The sequence below is a fragment of the Sturnira hondurensis genome, unplaced genomic scaffold, assembly GCF_014824575.4.
Source record: "Sturnira hondurensis isolate 20B ecotype Veracruz unplaced genomic scaffold, ASM1482457v3 Scaffold0005309, whole genome shotgun sequence".
Taxonomy (NCBI): domain Eukaryota; kingdom Metazoa; phylum Chordata; class Mammalia; order Chiroptera; family Phyllostomidae; genus Sturnira; species Sturnira hondurensis.
In genome coordinates, this window is record NW_028077940.1 from 1,006,267 (window position 1) to 1,025,683 (window position 19,417).

Here is a 19,417-nt window from a genome sequence, read left to right on the forward strand (position 1 = left end):
CACATCTTACTCAAGACCCTGATTTTTTTTACCAATTATGTTAGGAGGGGGTTGCTTTATCTCTAAATTGGACAGGTGACCTTATAGCACCTCTGCAATTGTCTCCACACCAAAACTGCACTTCCAGTATAATACTTTTACTGGAGGTCATTACTTATTCACTTGGCCAGAAAATAATTTCCCAAAATTAGAGTTCCAACCTCAGTCTTAACCAGTTCTTTATATTCCCCTAGAAAAGGTTAGCTACACTCATCACCCTGTCTTCAGTTCCCATCTTGGTCCTTCCCTCTGTCCTGCCCTTTCCAACCCTGCCTAGTTCAGGATTGCCTCTTCCCCACAGAAGTATGGGGAAGGTCTACCCCTGGAATTTTCTACAGTTTGCCTGTTCCTTTTTTTTTATTATTTAAGATTTTGTTTATTTTTAGAGAGAAAAGGAGGGAGGGAGAGAAACATCAATTGGTTGCCTCTCATATGTGCCCAGTGGTAACCTGGTCCAGAACCCAGGCATGTACTCTTGACTGGGAATTGAACCGGGGACCTTTCTTTCTGCAGGATAATGCCAAGCCCACTGAGCTAAACCAATCAGGGCTCTCCAGTTCACCTTGCCTATCACTACCTAAAATCACCACCCACCACTTGTATTTTACTTTCAATCCCACCTCTTCAAAAACTAAGAAGAAAAGTGGCCATTCCAGCCATATTTTCTCATTAACTCCTATACAGTTTTGGTTTTCTTCCTTCCAAGCCTTAGATCTGCTCTTTTGTGGTTCCAAACACGGCTCTCCATTCCCTCATTATTCTTTATTCAAGAATAAAGAATATCCTTATTCTTTTTCAAGTGATCCTGACAAAAATCACATTCCAGATAATCTTTCCCTTCTAGGAGCATGTAGCAACTTAAGAGTCTGGAGAACCATGCACTGGCAATTAATACTATCACAATGTACATTCATGTCTTATTTGCTAAGCCTTCTCTAACTATCCATGAAGGCAGACTCTGTCTTTCTCCTTGTATGAGTCCAAGTACTCTACATGTTGGGTCACTTAGTAGCTGGTCCCTGACCACAGGGCAGATCTTGTATGGTGAGAGACCTGAATGTCCTGGACACTCTCCCTTCTTCCTGTCTGAAAGGTGAGGGGAAGGGAGGTAGGCTCCTCAAAGAGTAAGCACCATTCTAAGTGCAGTTAAGAGTGCAGGTTAGATCCATCTGTATTAGTGGGGAAGTGAGGATACTAAATGCCACCAGAAAACTGAATAAAGAAAATTAAGATCAGCCCTGGCTAGTGCGGCTCAGTGGACTGAGCACCAGCCTGTGAACCAATGGGTTGCTGGTTCTATTCCCAGGCACATGCCTGGGTTATGGGCCAGGTCCCCAGTAGAGGGCGCATGAGAGGCAACCACACATTGATGTTTCTCTCCCTCTCTATCTCCCACCCGTCACCTGTCTAAAAATAAATAAATAAAATCTTTATTTGAAAGAAAAAAAGAAAATCAAGATAAAAAACAGTTTCAGCTCCCATGAATCTCCAAACAGACAGGGCACCAGTAATTCCTTTCCTTTATTCCTTCCCTTTGTACAGGGAAATTCAAGTTTAGCAGTGTTCCTTTCTTGCCCCCAAGTCTCCAACTAGACAAGAGACTGCACACACCACATGCCAGATAAAAGCTCAGGCCTCACACTTCAGACTCCTCCCTCAGTTGAACTGCCACAGCCATGTGTATCACAAAGTTGGCATGAAATCCATGAAAAAAAAAGGAACAGCACCACTCAAAAGACCAGGGGCCCACTGGGCCTGAAGCTTTAAAGTGGACCAGAGGCAGGGTGCAGAGTGATGAGAGAAACTCAAGACAACTGGCCATCTAAGTTTGGCTGGATGGAACCCACAATAATGAATGGTCATCTCTTTTGGCACAGAGAAGTGTCAAAAGTAAGGCCAGACCAGTTTATAAGAAAAAGTGAACAGACAAATCTTTCAGAGGAAAGGAAGCAATCAAAGTGGCATCCTAATCATATCAACACCACCTCTGCCTCCCTGTCAGCGGCAGAACAAAGGCAGGCTTCCAAGTGGAGACAGAGAAACAACAGGGCGCATCCAGGCCACACAAGCTGGTCTTCCGGGAAGGGAGATCACTCTCGGGGGCGGTTGACCATGACTTCACCCAGGGCCTCCAACACTTCCCGCTTGTAGTCCTCAAAGTCACCATCAATTTGGCTAACACTCTGCTCCTCCACCACCCACAGCTGGCAGTTGGTTTCTGTGATGAGTCGGGCATCATGGCTGACGACAATCACAGCTTTGAAGAAAGACGGTAAGAATGAGGTTGGGGAGAAAGCAGGAGCAGAAAATCAGAGCATGAAAGAAGGGGTCAAGCCCTAGCCAAAGGCCATTGAAGCCTGGTCCCCAGGGGAAGAAGAGGTGAATTTTGAGCTAACTCACCACCCTTGTACTCGTTGATGGCCTCCCCTAGAGCATCAATTGACTCTATGTCCAAATTATTGGTGGGCTCATCCTGTGGGGGAGGAGGTACACAATGACTGAGCATTAGGATTCTTACTTGTAACTTACCCCTCTCCTGCAGTCCAGCTCACTCACCAAGATGAGGACATCTGGCTCCCGACAGGCCAGCTCTGCAAACACAACTCGGGCTTTCTGCCCACCTGTAGCAGAGAAATAGGAGGTCCATCACACTCTGACCGCCTTGCATTTCTGCAGGTCAACCCTGAATGTGTGTCTGTGTGTGTACTGAGGCCCCCAAGCTTTGGTTCCTTTCCCCTTCTGCCTCTGGGTACAGCTGTGGATATGAATACTGAGGACAACTTTCCCCAGCCTCCTACAGTACTACCGGAGAGTTTGCAAATCTGGATGGTGTGGGCATGACTCTCAAGGCCAAAGCGACCCAGGCACTTCCGGGCATCCTGGTAGGGCAGGTTGAAGACTTGCTGCAGGTAATCGGTGGGCGTCTCGTCCATGCGCAGCTGCTCCGCATACTGCTGGTTGAAGAAGCCAATTTTCTGCCCCAGAGGAGAGCAGGTGGTTAGTCAAAATCCCACTTCCTCTCTTGGACTCATTCCCTAATTCCCAAAGCCAACTTACCAGCCGGTGATTCTTTCTCATTTCCCCATGAGTCTGCAAATAAAGAATAAGGGGTAAGATAAGGGAAAGGAAAAAAGTGCTGTAGGCCCACATCCCAACTTTTCTAATGGGAAGACAAACACAAGAATGGGTCTGGGATTATGGAAGTTCTTCCTAATGTGACAAAGGCACACCAGGAAATCAAAGTTTGGGGCAAAAGGGAGTAAGAGATGAAGAATGAAGGAGGGGAGACAAAGCACAGATTTAGAACCAGGAGAGGACTGACCACAACTGAAGAATACCCCTTGCCACCCAGAGACTCACGAATGGCCCATTCTCAGGGCACCACCTCAAAGAGGGAGTAAGGACAGGTTGTAGGAGAATCAAAGAGCACCTCCCTAAAGGTTATTACTCTGTGTGTTCGCCCTCTCAGCAGGAGGGTGACAGATGGAGGGAGGACAGGTGGCTACAGCCTACCTAAAGCACTTTAGGGCAATATACTGCCCCAGTCCTAAAAGCAGTGAATTTAAGAAAAACTGAATTCATAAAGATCTACAATAAGAATACTTGCTATAGTATTGTTGTTTAGTGAAAATCAAAAAAATCTGTAATACTGATGGCAGCCTTGGCTGGTGTGGATTAGTGGACTGAGCATGAGCCTGTGAACCAAAGGGTTGTTGGTTCAATTCCCAGTCAGGGCACATGCCCAGGTTGCAGGCCAAGTCCCCAGTAGTGGGCACACAAGAGGCAACCACACACATTTCTCTCCCTCTCTTTCTCCTTCCCTTCCCCACTCTAAAAATAAATAAATAAAAATTTAAAAGACTGATGTCAAATCTGGTTTATCCATACAATTATTGGCATGGGAAAATGCTTGACATACATTATCTGGAAAAAGCTGGCTACAGAACAATTCATGTGATAGCCTGTTTTTATTTAAAAAAAACAAAAAGCACATTTGCCAAGGAAAAAAAGAAGAAAGCTATCCATGAAAATTAATACTGGTTATCTCTAGACTCTTCTTTGGCTTATGCAATTTGAATCAGTCTATAGGTAACATGTTTCTTATATAACCAAAACCCACATGGGGGTATCCCTGCTCCAAATCCCAAGCTCCTGGCTTTTCTCCCTGAACTGATGTAAACTGTTCTCTATAGTAACCCTTAGGGAAACGAGCTATCTGTGACAAGTTCTGTGTTTTAGTCTCCCCTGCTCCCTGATTTTAGCCTAGGGTGAAGAGCGAGTTCTCACACTTCCCACACACTCCCACCACCGGCCTCCCTGCCTGGCTCCAGGACTCACCGGAGTCAGCTTGCCTGTCAGGAGCAGGAGCAAGGTGCTTTTCCCCACACCATTAGGGCCCACAATGCAGACTGCAAGAAGCAACAGAGATGGTCAAAGAAGTCCCAGACACTCTCCCTGTGGCTCCTGTCCCACCCAAACCAACTCACTTCTTGAGTCCATGTCAATGCCAAAATCCAGATTCTTAAAGAGTGGTTTCTGTCCCTCATAGCCAAATGTCACACCTGAGAGCCAAGAAAGGAAGTAGTTTCTTTTCTATTCAGTTACCCTGAAGGTCCCTCCCCCATGTCCTGGCTCTGGAAAAGAGAGCTGGGGTACCCATGCTCCCCCTGTGCTGCTGAGTTAGAGTCGCTCACCATGCAGGCCCAGCACAGGGGGGCTGAGTGGTGGGGGGTTGGGGAATGTGAAGCGAACAATGTACTCCTTGGGACGCTTCAGGAGCTCAGGGGTCTCCTGTGACTCCTCATCCTGGTTTTTCCGTCGGCATTTCTGCTGCTTCCTAGTCAGGGCTTCCTTTGTTTGCTTTTCCTGGAGAGAAGTGGGAAAGAGAGAAACCCGTACCTTCACAGTGGTCCCTGAAATGCAGGTTGGTTCCCCAGGGTCTGTTCTTTCTCTAGTCTCCTGAAAAGAGCCCTCATCCCCAAAAGACCACAGGAAGACCTTACCGCCTGCTTGGTGGATTTGCCACCTGCCTTCAGCTCCTTCAGCTTTTTCTCCTGCTTCTCATACTGCTTCAGCAGTTCTTTCTGCTTTTGTTGGTACATCTTCTTGAAGGTCACTGAGGCAGAAGAGGAGGAGGGGCATCACTGTGTGTCCTCTCCCCAGAAGACAAAGGGATAATCAGGACTGAGGAGGATGGGATGGACAGGCATCAGTGTCTAGATTCTGAGAAGGCCCAGCTCATCACCACATCCCTCTGGCCCTCCCTCCCAGGCCTCTTTTTGGGGCCCCACCTCTCTCTTCTACCCATGAGTGACCCTACTTACTGTAATTGCCCCTATAGTAATGAAGCCGCTGGGCATCAAGATGGATTATATCAGTGCAGACATCATCCAGGAAGCCCTGATCATGGGAGACGATGAGCAATGTCTTCCGCCAGCCCTGGAGGTAGCTGGGTTTTAGAGAAGAGCGTGGAAAGGTCACAATGGTCAAGTTTGAGTTAAGTCATGGGAAGCAGACAGACATGGGGACAGGGAGGGAAAGGGCAGCTGGATTGAGTGCATCAAGGGCAGAGTGGAGAAGAGCTGGAGAAAACAAGGCAGCAAGAGAACTACTGATGCCAAGGCTTGAAGGGTCACTTACTTATTGAGCCAGATGACAGCATTGAGGTCTAGGTGGTTGGTGGGCTCATCCAGCATCAGCAGTGTGGGCTCCATGAACAGCGCCCTAGAGGGTTGGGCAGCAAAGTGTAGGATCAGAGGGGGAAGATCCTTGCTCAGACAACCCCAGAGCAGCTACTGATAGGTAGAGTGTGAGACCATGAACAGGCCTTCCAATCTCTCTTTAAAGAAGTTCCTGTGCAGGAGAATGTCCACCAGGTAGGGAGAGAAATGGAGAAGAGGCCTGAAGTCTGACAATAGATGGTAAGGAAGAGAGAAGTCAGCCTTGAACCTCCCTGCTGGCCTTGGAAGAATGGGAACATGAGAAAGAGCCTGGTAGTTTGAGGCTGAAGAGAGGGTAACAGGGGTGCTACCCACCTGGCCAAGGAGACACGCATGCGCCAGCCCCCTGAGAACTTCTCTGTGGGCCGATTCTGCATTTCAGGGTCAAAGCCCAGACCAGCCAGGATCCGCCGAGCTTTGGCTTCTGCGGCTGCTGCACCGGAAGCCCGCAGTTCCTCATACACCTGGGAGGAGGAAGACGTTACACGTCTGAAGTCTCAAGAACCCCCAAGTCTCAGTCCATGACCCTGTGCCATGAGCCCTCTACCTTCTCCAGCCTCTCGGCAGCTGTGTCGTCACCCTGCTCCAGCTGCCCCTGAAGCTGTCGCTCTTCTTCCAGCAGCTTCAATCGCTTGGTGTCTGCTCGAAGAACAGCCTGCACTGCAGGTGTTTCATCCGCTACCACCTCTGGGGGCAGGGAAGACAGTCAAGCCACCCCAAGGGTGACAGGTCCTGTTCCCTCTGCCCTTCAGATCCATTTCTGGTTTGCCTGACCCTGGCCAGCTCTTTGTACCTGTCCCAAATGAAATGTCCTATATGCTCACTTCCTCCCTCTTTCTTTAGCATCATTTTCCAGTCCCAGTCCTCTGGCTCCCCACATAACCTTTCCAACCCCACTACAACTGTTTCCCTTCTTGATTGGCCACCCTGACATCCATCCCTGGAACCACCTCCCCACCAGGGGCCTCACCCTGCTCACACAGCAACACATCGATGTTGGGGGGGATGCTCAAGGCTCGGTTGGCAATGTGCTTGAGGAGAGTGGTCTTGCCCTTGCTGAGGAATGAGAATTATTAGGACTAGGCCATCACTGAGAACTCTCTACTCTTCCTTCCAGCCCCTCCTCTACTCACCCATTGGGTCCCACTAGCCCATAGCGGCGGCCAGCCACAATGTACAGGTCTGCGTTGACAAATAACTCCTTGCCATGGGCTGAGATGCTGAACTTCTCCAGCTGTAGCCGTCAGGGAAGCAGTACAGACAGAAGGAATGGGAACAGTGAGAATTTTCCCTCTCAGACAGCAGCTACAGACTTCTCCCTGCAAGGAAGCCTCTGGCAAATTGAGACCTCTGCCACAACCCCCTCCTCCTATCAGGCCAGTCCCCTTCCCTGCCCACTGCCTCAAACAGGCCTGTCCCACTTACTTCCCTATTAAGGTGGACACTACACTTCTATTAATTTTTCTATCTTCTTGCTCAAGGTGGCAGAACTCAAGGTATAGAAAATACCTCCAAGCTTTCCCGCAGTGGACCAGGCCACTCACACCCCACTTCCCTGGCTGCCAGGGCCATGCAGGTGAGAGAACCAGCACTTTCCTGGTGAGCTGGAGAAACCCATTCTTACCTTGATATCGGATGCATTTTCCAGCATGGCTTGGCGGGAGGACACCTCTGCTTGTGACACAGAGAAGTCATTCTCAGCAGCACTGGCTGCTTTTAATGAAGCCACTTGGCGCTCATACTCCATCTAAGGAGGGAAAAGGCACTGTCTGCCAGTTTCCTGTCACCACAGTACAGCCCCAGGTCATCCATCGGACACCGAGACAAGGCTCACAGAACACTGTTCTTTCCCTACTCTGATGCTTTTACTTGAAGTGGTACTCAAAGCTCCCCTTCCTGTCCCTCAATTCACATGTCCCCTGGCTGAAGCTTAAAAATAATTTTCTTGCCTTTGACCACTAAGAACCTACGGTCTTACCTGTTTCTTCAGCTTTTTCTTCTCTTTCTTGCTAAGATGTGCATAGGGATCATCGGCCTTAGACTCCCCTTCTTCTTCCTCTGAACCCAGTGAGAACTAAGGGATGGTAAAAGATGAAAGTCCCCTTCTAGAACTCAGATTTCATGTCATCCATCCCCAATTCAACGGTCAGTTCCTTCCTTCTGTACCTAGAGTCCTAAGATATCAGGGAGGACCGTCTCTCATTCTCATACCTACCCCATGTCTCCTGTGCATTTCTGCCAGCACGAATGGTACAAGGTAGATGACAGGAGTATGGATGAAACAATGTACAGGCATTTGTGTACAGAACTACCAACGTAACTGATGGCAGAATAAATATCACAGGCTCTCTGCTGCATGTATCAAGTGTTACTATAGCTTACACATTAACATTCAAAGAAAAGGTCTGGAAGCCCTAAATACAGCCACTGAGAGATGGGGCAGAATCCAGAATGAGAAAGCATTAAGTACAAAGGGGACTGCAGAGATCACTAGACTCCCCCCTACCATGTAGATGAGATAACTGAGAACCAAGAAGGTGGAAAGATGTATTCACGGCACAAAGTCAGATCGTCTGAGGCTAATGCCAGGTCCTTTCCTCTCTCGATCAGGGGTTGCAAACTGTGGCCCATAGGCCAAATTTGACCTGTGGCCTATTTTTATATGGCCCTGAACTAAGAATGGTTTTTACATTTTCAAAGAGATGTTAAAAAAAGAGAGAAAGAAAAATATGTGCCAGAGATTGTATGTGGCCTGCAAAGTTAAAAATGAACTATGTGACAAATCCTTCACAGATGTTTGCCGACTCCTGCTGTGCATAGTAACAGCACCCCCAGTTCTTGGCCCGCTCCCCCAACACCAAAATACACACCTGCTCCACCTCCTTGGCCTTCTCCTTCCCTTGCTGAGGTGGCTCTTCTTCTTTTGTTATTTCTTCTTTTTCATCCTCTTCATGTTCATTGTGCAGAGTGGAAAATTTACTTTGAAGCTAACGTGGAAAAGATAGCAGGTCTAATAAAATGCTCAAATTCTTGAGACTCAGCACATCCTCCTGCCAATTTACTGCCTCACCTTGGCCTTCCCCTTTTTGTTCTTGAGTCCTGGTTGTCGTTCTTCAAATACAGCCTGGAGAGGACATGGAGACACACATGTACAAATTAATTTGCTACCTTGTTGCTTAACAAGCATTTCTAGGAAGACTAGGAGTAGAAGTTGACTGTACTGAGTGGTACTAGGGAGGAAACGACACCCAGAATAACCCTAGCTTCCAACTTGAGACTAGACAGTGAAAACTAGAAACCATCTGCCTGTGGGTCATGCAGTGAGTTCCATGGGTGGGTGATCATAGAGTGAGAGGGCTTCCTTCAGAGGGTGACTCTTGAGAAGAGGAGGTAATGGACATGAGCCTGGAGACGGCATTCTAGGGAAGATAAAGGACACAGCATAAAGAACAAAGGCTTCAACAGAGAGAATAGTCAGCTGGATGCCATGATGCAGTCAGGCCAATCTGCAAGGTACACATGGAAGATCTCTGGGTGGAAGAACACAGACTTGAAGGCTTCTGTTTAGATTTTGAGTTTGAAAGCGACAGAATCACTATAGATTTCCAAATGATGAAAAGAGTATTTTAACAAGTTGATTTTTTCACCCTGGCCGGTGTGGCTCAGTGGGTTGGGTGTCATCCCACAAAGCAGGTCACTGGTTCCACTCCCGGTCAGGACGCATGTATGCCTGGGTTGTGGCTTTAGTTCCCAGTAGACAGTGTGTACAAGAGGCAATTGATCAATATTTCTCTCCCCCTCGTTCTCCTTCCTTTTCCCTGTCTCCAAAAATAAATAAAATCTTTTTTTTAAAAAGCTGATTTTGACAAGGTTAAGCAAGACAGACCTAGAAGAGCTGGCTCAAGAGCAGGAAATCAAGCTAGGGAATTAGCACACCACTGCCAGAAGGTGCTACATGGAGTGGGAATGCCCAGCAGGGCCACCACTTTCACCTTATTGATCCGATTCTTTTCTGGCTTGGCAGGCTTAGCAGTGGCAGGGTGTTTTTCCTCCTCTTCCTCACTCTGATCCTGAATCAAGGCTGCAAAAGCATTACCTCCCTGGAGAATGAAAGGGCCAGAGAAGTCAGTGGGATGGTCAAGGTTGTACTCCTGAGGTGTCTGTTTATCATGCAGATGGCTTACCTTGGTTTTCTTCCCTCCTCGGGGTTTCAGGGCAGGTACTGAAATGACAAGAAAAGAAGATGAGGCAGGAAATGATGATGTCTGGCTCCTGAATCTAAACCAAACTCACAGGTCAAGGAATGAGACACGTCATTCTTCACGGCTCAGGGATTCCAGGTACCCATTCCTCTCAGTTCATTTACCCTCTCCCTCCTCATCACTGGCTGGCACTGGCACTGAGAGCTTCTTAAGACGCTCCATGAGCTCCTTTTCCTCTCCATCATCATCCACATCCTTTCTCCGCCGGCCTTTTCGGGTGTCTCGTTTCTTTTTTTGCTGCTAAAAGCAAAGAGAGTATAAGAATGAGTCTGAAGCCCTGGTCCTTACAGTATCTCTGCCTCACAGAGTTCCCCATCACTTGGCTGAACCGACGTAGACTGGAGAGGGGTTAGTGAGCCCCGACACTTGTACCTGCTGCTGCTGCTGCTGCTGCTGCTGCTCCTCCTTTTCCTTGAGTACTTTCTCTTCTTCCCCAGCCTGTTTATGTTCTACTGCCAGCTCTTCAAAGAACTACAGAGTTCAGATATAGGTAAATATGGCTCAGAGACCCACCAAGCCCCTCTGTCACACATAGGCCCACTGACTGTCCCTTCCACCCGTGCCTTGCTTCCTCTCTTGACAAGATCTTTTCTCCCCCCAGACCTCCCACTATCTTCACATGGAAACACTCACAATCAACTGTCACCTTCAACCCTCATTTCCTCACCGTCTTTTTATTCTTCTTGTCCTTTTTCCCCTTCTTCACCACTTTATCTAGAAGGTTAAGCAGACACTGTGAATGATTATCTGCAAATTTCAAAGCATCCTGATCTACAAAGCACTCGATGGCCTCTATCCTATATTACTATTTTTCTAGTAAAACTATCATTCCCTACATACTTGCACTGTCCCACGAGACAAACAATGGTAGCTTGGTCTAGGATGGCAGTAGGGAGAGGGAAAGTAGCAATTAGAAGGTGATGGCAGAGGTGGGAAGACAGAAAGAGCAGCCAGATGATTTCTGTGTATGCAGCTGGCAACATTAGTTGGGCTATGGTACCATTTATTAACTTGAAATAATAGAAGAGAAGGTTCCCTCTCCCCACCCAAGGTAGGACAAAGATAACTATGAATTCAGTTTGGGATATGTTGTTTGTGAAACTTACGGGCCATTTAAATGATTGTCTGGTAAGTACTGAACATCTGGGTCTATGACCCATCTGCTCTGCTTGTACAGCATTCTAGCTCAGATCACACCGTGACCTAACAGAGTCTTTCCTCTTAGCCACCTGCAGCACTATTTACCAGTAGCTTATGTTACCAGGAAGCAAAGAGGGAAGTAAATAAAAGTTTATTGCCCTGGCTGGTGTAGCTCAGTGGATTGAGCACGGGCCTGCAAACCAGAGGATCGCGGTTCGATTCCCAGTCAGGGCACATACCTGGGTTGCAGGCCAATTCCCGGCAGCGGACACACGATACATTGTGTGTCCTCGGCAGAGGCAACCATACATTGATATTTGTCTCCCTCTCTCCTTCCCTTCCCCGCTAAAGATAAATAAATAAAAATATTTTTTAAAAAATAAATAAAAGTTTATTGACTGGCCCTGGCCAGGTAGCCCAGTTGGTTACAGCGTCATCCCAATATGCCAAGGTTGTAGGTTCGATCCTCAGTCAAGGCAAATGCAAGAATCAACCAATGAATGCACAAATAAGTAGAACAACAAATCAATGTTTCTCTCTTTCTAAAATTAATAAATTAAAAGTTTGCTGACAATATGCCCTGGCTGGTGTAGCTCAGTGGACTGAGCGCGGGCCTGCGAACCAGAGGATCGAAGTTCGATTCCCAGTCAGGGCACATGCCTGGGTTGCAGGCCAGTTCCCAGCAGGGGACTCATGAGAGGAAACCATACACTGATATTTCTCTCCTTCTCTCTTTCCCTTCCCCTCTAAAGATAAATAAATAAAATCTTTAAAAAATGTTTACTGACAATAAATTCCAGCCTCTCCCTTCTGTCCATCTTCATTTCCTTGAGGGCAGTGGACTATGTCTAATTTCCTATCTCCCTTCCACCACCAACCAGTCTGAAAGATAACCAGCAGCTTCATGATTTCCCTTCATGTCCAGGCCTATCCACCATCATATACCCTCCAAACCATCCCATCTTATCCAAAAGCACTCCTGTAATTGTTTAGCTTAAACAAACAAACAAAAACCTCAATAGCTTTCTGCTATTTACTATATTAACGTACTTCTCAGACCAGAATTCCATGTAATCCATAGTAATCATTTATCTAGGAAAGTTTTACTGCATATCTACTATGCCGAAAACTGGTGATTAATGAGGACAATCCCTACAATTTAGAGATTCAATTTGAAAGGGCCCTAACCTACCTTTTCTGAAATATCTGTTTCTCTACCACCTATGTTTTGGACAATGGCTTCTCCTGGCTCCTTGATTTAGTCCCAGGCATGCTGAAGTCCTCCATCCAGAACACACTTCATAATATGATCTCAGTATTGGGTGACAAATGTGATGGAGTTCAAAAGATGTGCAGGAGAAATAATGAAAGGCTTTATATGCTATTCCAAGGAGCCTAATCCTAGACATTAAGAAGAAGGATCCATTGAAGTGCATTAAGAAGGAACAACATAAAAAAGAAAAAAAGGCAACAACATGAGCAGCTCACCTTGACATCTAGCAGTGACAAATCTTAGGCACCATTATCTCCCCCAAGGACTAACACAAGCAGTCCATCTCTTCTGTACTTTAAACACCACTCTGACCCTCCTGACTACAGAGAGGAAAAGGCTTGTACAGGTTCAATTGTGAGAAACTGCGATTAATCACCAAGAAATAGAATAAGGTAAATGTGGTGGCTAAGCTAAATTGTACCATCTCTCCTCCTGTAAAAGCTCCTCCCCTTTACACATCACTTACGCTGCTCCTAACTTCAAAGGCAAATAAAACATTTTCCTTAATCTAACAATCTTCTCCCTCCATCACTTGTTTTCTATCCTGTCTTCACTGGGTCTCAAAAGCATTGTCCCCACTAGCTCTATTTCCTCACTCCCATTCCTTTTCAAATATACTGCAATCTGTTTTGGGTGCCACCTCCTCCTGAATACTACTTTTGACAAAGTTATCACTTTCTCCTTAGTTGTTCAATCCCAAAAGTATTTTTCTAGTCCTTATTTGCAACATATAGTCCTTAAGTTGCAACATTTAGACCTTCAAGCAACATTCGATGCTGCCTACCTTTTACTTCTCTCCCCTCATTATTTAACTTCAGGAATCCTGCTTGCTCCAGGTTTGCCCCTCAGTGCTTCTGGCTGCTTGCATCTAAGTCTCATCTCCTCAGCCTCCTTCTCTACCTTGCACTACTTTCCTTAATTGTTGAGATTCTTTTGGGTTCCCATCTTGTATCCTATTTCACTTCAATCTGCAACCACATCCAACACTTCAACTACCCTTGCCTGTGTCTTCCCTTTTAGTGTAGATCTCTCTCCACAGCCACTAAACAAATTCTCTCCCTGCCATCTCCTCTTAGAAATTGCACAGAAAGCTCAACTCAGCATTCAAAACTTCTCTCTTCCCACGCCTCAGCCTATAGCCCATACTGCTTTCAATTAATACCCTACTGCCCACTGGGTTACTTAAGTGAATGTCGTCCCTAATTCTTCTCCCTTCCCTTAGTCAGTTCCCAGTTCTGGTCAATGCCGCTCCCTTAATAACTCTTTATTCTTCAGGCCCTTGGGCACTCTTTTACCACTTCTCACCTGGATCATTCTGACAACCTCCTAAACAGTCTCCCTGCCTCCAATCTCCACCAAATCAAGTCATTCTGCACTGTTCAGTGTTGTTAAGGTGAACAGATAGTATCTTTCCTTATGCACTTCAGTAGGTCTTCCTTCTTAATGTCTTGAGGGTTAAACTCCTCAGAATAGTATATAAAGCCTTTCATTATCTGTCTCCTGCACATCTTTCCAATTCCATCACACTAGTTGCCAAACAATAGTGGAATCCAGCTTTGCACACACTTCTTCCTCTGCTTGGAATGTTCTCCTTGCTAACCAACTCATACTGATCCTCCATGAATGAATTTACTATCATATATTTCTGGGAGGCTTTGCTAAGACTCCTACCCTACAGGTCTGAGTATGATGTCTGTTCTCTCAGTCCTGTAGCATTCTCAAGCATCCTAAAATGCTATGTCAACCACTGACTCATTAATGTTCTGTCCCTTCCACTGGACCGGGTGCTCCTTCGAAGCAAGGCATATCTTTTATACTACATTCCTAGTTCCTTTGCCCAGGACCAGCTATAAAGGGAGCATCCAACAAATGCTTGTAAAATTGGTCACTGTGTACCTACTGCAATTATTAAGTGTCTTCAAGACTGGCAGTATGTCTTCACATTTTTCCTCTCCCCCGACCAAAGCACAATTTATAGTGTTTAATTAAAAACAAGCGTTAAAAAAAAAAAAAACAAGCGTTCAACAAACGTTCGCTGTTTCCAAGTAAATCTTAATCCCCATTCCAACACCCAGCATCTTCACTCGAGCTCCAGGTGAGTCAGATGTGCCTTATGAAAGAGCCCATGTAGGAGCCATCCTCTCTCAAGAAGTAGGTGGGATCGTGGGCTCCTCGGCGGGGGGGGGGGGGGGGGGGGGTCTGTACACGTGCCCGGCGGCGCTATGGCGCGACGAGATCCGGGTACTGTTCATGTACTTCTGTGGGATGTAGAATACAGTGTGGTGCGGAACATGTCCAAAAGAGAAGAATAGAGGACTTTCTCACTTCTCCACATTTCTCCTCCGATTCCATATGCTCTTCCTTGTCTCTTTGCCCAGTCCAACTTAAGTTCCTGAGCTACACCCATCACTTTTCTTTCGCCCCGCACCCCAAACCCACTACTGACTATGAAAACGCTTCTTCACCCCAATGCACGCATGCGCAGTACCCCCGCACGGCCCGGTCAGTTTCGCGTTCCCTGACCCTATCCTAAAACAGGGGCACTCTTCTTTCTCTTCTTTTCCCTCTTTTGTTCCCTCCCCGGCCACGAGCCTCACCTGCGGGGCTCGTGCCCTCTCCTTCTCCTATCCACTCGGGCTCCGACAGCAGCTGCTTGGAACCTTTCGGCATCACGACAGCAGTTACAGATACTCTGGCGGCGCCGACCGCAATTTCCGCTTCCGGTAGCGTGGGGCTGCGCACCGGACTTCATTTCCACGCCCACACCACCAGCCCCGCCCCCGGCGGCCTCTGTGAACGCTTCACTGTCAACTCCGGGGCCTGCCGGCAATCGTTGGGGGCGTGGCTTGCCTCTACTGAGGCGGGATGGTGTCTGCCAGCTTGTGGCGTAGGTGGAGGATTTTTGACAGTCTGGGAAGCCCCAGACGCCGCATCACTAATTTCCGACTAGTACGAAATAATGGAGGCATCCTATTTTTTTCCTGAGTGGGTGCTACCTTCGACCAGCCCCTTACGTCTGGTTAGGAGCAGAAAAGCACAGTCTATCTTTTCAGGACTTGTCGGTGTGGTGTTGAGATGTATCACAAAACCTCCAGTTTATAGTTATAAACGAAGAAGTACTCTAGCCTAACAGAAATCAGGGTGGGATGGAGCTTAAGTCCTCCTACTCCACCACCCCCCCCTTTTTTGGCAAAAGCTTTATTGAAGTATAGTATACGATAAAATGCACATATAATAAATTGACAAGGAAACTGCAAAGTGTATATTTTGGTAAGTTCTGGCAGGCATATATATATATATATATATATCCGTTAAACCACCACCACCTTCAAGATTTGGCTTCAGTTCTAACACCACCGCTTTAATAAGTGTAAGAGCAGGTGCCTGTCAGCCCTCTCAGCTCCCATTCTATCCTTCAACAACTACAGTCATGCTTTTGTCCCCACCATGGCCTGAATTCATCTTGCCAAGGGTCGACCGATTAGAGTCAGTTCTCAGTCCTTATCCTTTCTCAGCGTCATATAATACAGATGGTCATTCCCTCTTTGCTTTCTTCAGGGACACTGCTTCTCCAGGTTTCCATTCCATCTCAGTGGCTGCTCCCTTTCCCCTCTCTTCCTGGCATCTTCTTCTGAAGTCTAGATGTTGAAGTATTTTGGGACTATTATCTGACACTCGTCTTTATCTAGACCTATTACTGGTGTCTCACGACTTTAACTGTCATCCACACCCTGGCTGGTGTAGCTCAGTAGATTGAGCGCATGGGCTGTGTACCAAAAGTTCACAGGTTTGATTCCCAGTCAGGGCGCACGCCTGGGTTTTTGGCCAGATCCCCAGTGGGAGCCATGTGAGAGGCAACACACATTGATGTTTCTCTCCCTCTCTTCCCCTCTCTCTAAAGATAAATAATAAATAAAACCTTAAAAAAAAGCCATCCATAACTGATGAACGTGTGCACATGTCTCTTACTGCCTTCAACCTCTGCTGTAAGCTTCAGGCTCAGGAATTCAATTGCTTATATGTGACAAACCTACAGATAATATCATGCTCAATGGTGAAAAACTGAAAGCTTTTTCTCTAAGATAAGGAACAGGACACAGATGCCCACTTTGTCATCAACTAAGACTTTAAAACACATCCTAAATCTGCCCAATTTTCTCCATCTATACTCTAGACCAAGCCACCATCATTCCCATGGATGACAGGAGTGACCTCCTAACTGGTGTTCCTGCTGTTATTCCCATTCTCAAGTCTATCCTTCAGTTAGTAGTAGTTTAAAAATGTAATTACTTTGTTCAAATCACTCTGAATAAAATCCAAATGCTTTGCTTTGGTTTACAGGGATTTGTATGACTTGGCCTGTTGAACTTTCTGATCTAGTCTCCTGCAGTCTAGCTAACCACACAGACCTATTATTTTTATTTTTTATTATTTATTTTTTGTGTGGGAAAAAACCAAAATGTTTATTTAATGCTATTCAGGTCTAATGCCTCCATTAAAATATCAAAGTCCTTTAGGGTATACACCTACACACACACACACACACACAGTGTTCCCTACTCCGGGTATGTAAATCAGGAAAAGAGCACACGTCTGTTTTTCAAGGTCGCTGGTATCATCAGCTGTGTTGACCATCTAGGCAGGATCTCCAATTAATCCAAAGTCATTCAGCACCTTCCACTGGCAAGAGTTCTTTGTACCAAGTTCCAGTCAAAGTCTCTCCTGCTTTCCATAGGGCACGAGGCCAAAGGGAGCGCTCCAAAGCCGCGTGGGCCTCTTCTACCAAAGTTGCAGGGGTTAGCACTCTGACCAAAAGCGTGTGGCTTTCTTCTTTACATGGTTGCAGAGGTCCACATTCTGTCAAAGCTCGTGGTTTTCCCTTTCACCTGGGAAAGAGGGGTTCTGCACTTGAAACCGCAGGCTCTCTCTTTCACCTGGGCAAGAGGGGACCCTTACTCTGATGAAACCTCGTAGATCTCTCAGCTGGCTGCAGGGGTCCTACTCTGCCCCAAACCAGCATGGCTCTCTATTTTTATTTCAAACACTAAGACTCATTTCTGCCTCAGAGGTTTTGCCCTTGCTGTTCTCTATACCTGGAATGCATTTCCTCCAGATATTCATGTGGTTGCCTTCTCATTTAGTGTTGGGCTCTATCTATTTGTACGCTACCTCCTCAAAGCCCTATGTATTGTAGTATTGACCTATCACTCTCCTCCTTCACTTTGTTTTTCTTTCTTTTTTATTTATTTATTTTTAGAGGGGAAAGGAAGGAGAGAGAGAGAGAAATATCTATGTATGGTTGCCTCTGGTGTGTTCCCTGCTGGGAACTGGCCTGCAACCCAGGTATGTGCCCTGACTGGGAATCGAACCTCGATCGTGTGGTTCGCAGGCCCGCACTCAATCCACTGAGCTACACCAGCCAGGGCCACTTTGTTTTTCTTCAGAGCACTTATTACTTAAGATTATATTACACATGTCCTTATTGTTGATCATCCTCAATACACTATAAGCACCATATAAACAAGAATTTTGTCTTTTTAATTGGTACACCCCTAGCACCTAGCGCCTAGCTCAGAGAAGGCACTAAAGCATTCGTTGAATGAATGTGAGGCTTAAATAAGACAATACATATGAAGAACACAGAGCAACCACAAGACACTGCACGCTGAGATCTTTCCTGCCTCTCTGGCCACACCTCATGTTTATTTGTCTGGCTCATCCTTGTCCGTCTTGACTTGCCCATTAATGTCAGTTTCTTCAAGACTGAGTTCTGGACCCTCTTTTCTTTCCACCTGATGTTCTCCTCTCAGGTAACTTTAGCTACAGATTCTTCAGCCAGGTCTTTCCTAACCACCATGTCTTGAGCAGCCCCCAAGTGTTATTCTTTATGCCACAGGTGGAAAACACAGGCCTTCAGGCTGAATCTGGCCCTCCACCTTGTTCCCACCAGGCAGCAGCACTGAGCTCTCACTTAACTGTGAAGAAGTAGTTACATTTACACATTCCTAAAATCACACTGGGCCCTTTGAAGGCAACTGTGAGGCTGATGTAGCCCCCAATTAAAATGAGTTTGACACCCCTGCTCTATGTAATATACTATTTATTTCCTTTATATAATTAATCACGATCTGTAATTATTTGTTTATTTTTTGAGAAAAATAGGCCCTGCTGACTGGGAAATGGCCTGGCACTCACAGCTAGGACATGCATGTTCATGTTCATCATGAGCCTCACAGGACACCTGCGGTGGGCAAGGTCACCCAGTGATAGCAATGAAGACAAAGTTCATAATCTTGTTTAAGCATGGACATAAACAAGGTCACCGTACTAAACCATAGTAAACAGCCTCCTCTTGGCTGCAATGAGTGATGGCTGCTTTTTTATTTTTTGCCAAGTTAAAGCTTTAGCCATGTTTAATTTTAAAGGATTTTATTAATTTTTTTAGACAGAGGGGGAGGAAGAAAGTGCGGAAACATCAATGTGTGGTTGCCTCTTGTGCGCCCTCTATTGGTTTGCATGCCAGTGCTCAATCCACTGAGCACTCCTGCCAAGGTGTTTTTCCTCCCTTCTAGATGAGATTTAATCAAGATGTGCAGTTGTAGACTTGCCTCTACTTCCCAAGAGCTCCCAATCTAGAACAAATCCCCTTTCTTGAACCTTCCCCCAATCACCTAACACAGACCCTAATCTGTCATCCCTAACCCTTGTAATGAGATAACGTCTTTAGAGTTAATAAACCAAACTTTGCTTGACTATAGGTGTGTTGTCCCTGGTGACCTCTCACTGGAAGGGGATTGTCACTTTTACTGTCTTCTTTTCTAATGCATCCTGAAATTTTATCGGGGAGTGGCTGGTAGAAGATATTCATCCTATCCCATTTTCACCTGATGAAAGTTCAATATTTTGCTCAGCACATGGCTGCCTGAATGGAGTACTTTTCCAAGCCTCACTGGTGGCTAAGTACTGACCACAGGATTAAGTTA

The 19,417-nt window shown here is 46.3% G+C and overlaps 1 protein-coding gene across 5 annotated transcripts; it reads right to left on the reverse strand.

Moving 5' to 3' along the window:
* Positions 1-1,541: 1,541 nt before the first annotated feature.
* Positions 1,542-15,158, reverse strand: ABCF1 (ATP binding cassette subfamily F member 1). Of its 5 annotated transcripts, none has more exons than XM_037046870.1 (25): positions 15,032-15,158; positions 10,689-10,735; positions 10,408-10,492; positions 10,126-10,263; positions 9,944-9,981; positions 9,735-9,859; positions 8,830-8,884; positions 8,630-8,746; positions 7,738-7,833; positions 7,384-7,506; positions 6,893-6,993; positions 6,730-6,815; positions 6,307-6,446; positions 6,075-6,223; positions 5,680-5,763; positions 5,364-5,488; positions 5,043-5,155; positions 4,734-4,905; positions 4,527-4,601; positions 4,378-4,448; positions 3,097-3,129; positions 2,846-3,014; positions 2,596-2,660; positions 2,440-2,512; positions 1,542-2,296 (listed from the first exon to the last, which is right to left on the reverse strand). In XM_037046870.1, exons 1-25 carry the CDS (start codon positions 15,102-15,104, stop codon positions 2,130-2,132), a joined length of 2,520 nt encoding a protein of 839 aa, XP_036902765.1. In that variant the 5' UTR covers positions 15,105-15,158; the 3' UTR covers positions 1,542-2,129. The 5 variants fall into 5 exon arrangements, with proteins under 5 accessions (XP_036902765.1, XP_036902767.1, XP_036902763.1 ...); XM_037046872.1 differs by having other exon boundaries at positions 8,830-8,883; positions 9,752-9,859; positions 10,405-10,492; XM_037046868.1 differs by having other exon boundaries at positions 10,405-10,492.
* Between the last annotated feature and the right edge of the window lie 4,259 nt (positions 15,159-19,417).

Excerpts from the sequence above, each read along its gene's own strand:
- ABCF1 (XM_037046867.1), bottom strand. The coding sequence starts at position 15,104 with ATGCCGAAAGGTTCCAAGCAGCTGCTGTCGGAGCCCGAGTGGATAGGA. Across the intron at positions 10,493-10,688 it reads ACAAGAAGAATAAAAAGACG|TTCTTTGAAGAGCTGGCAGT; the intron begins GTGAGGAAATGA and ends TGAACTCTGTAG. Across the intron at positions 3,015-3,096 it reads TGAGAAAGAATCACCGGCTG|AAAATTGGCTTCTTCAACCA; the intron begins GTAAGTTGGCTT and ends CCTCTGGGGCAG.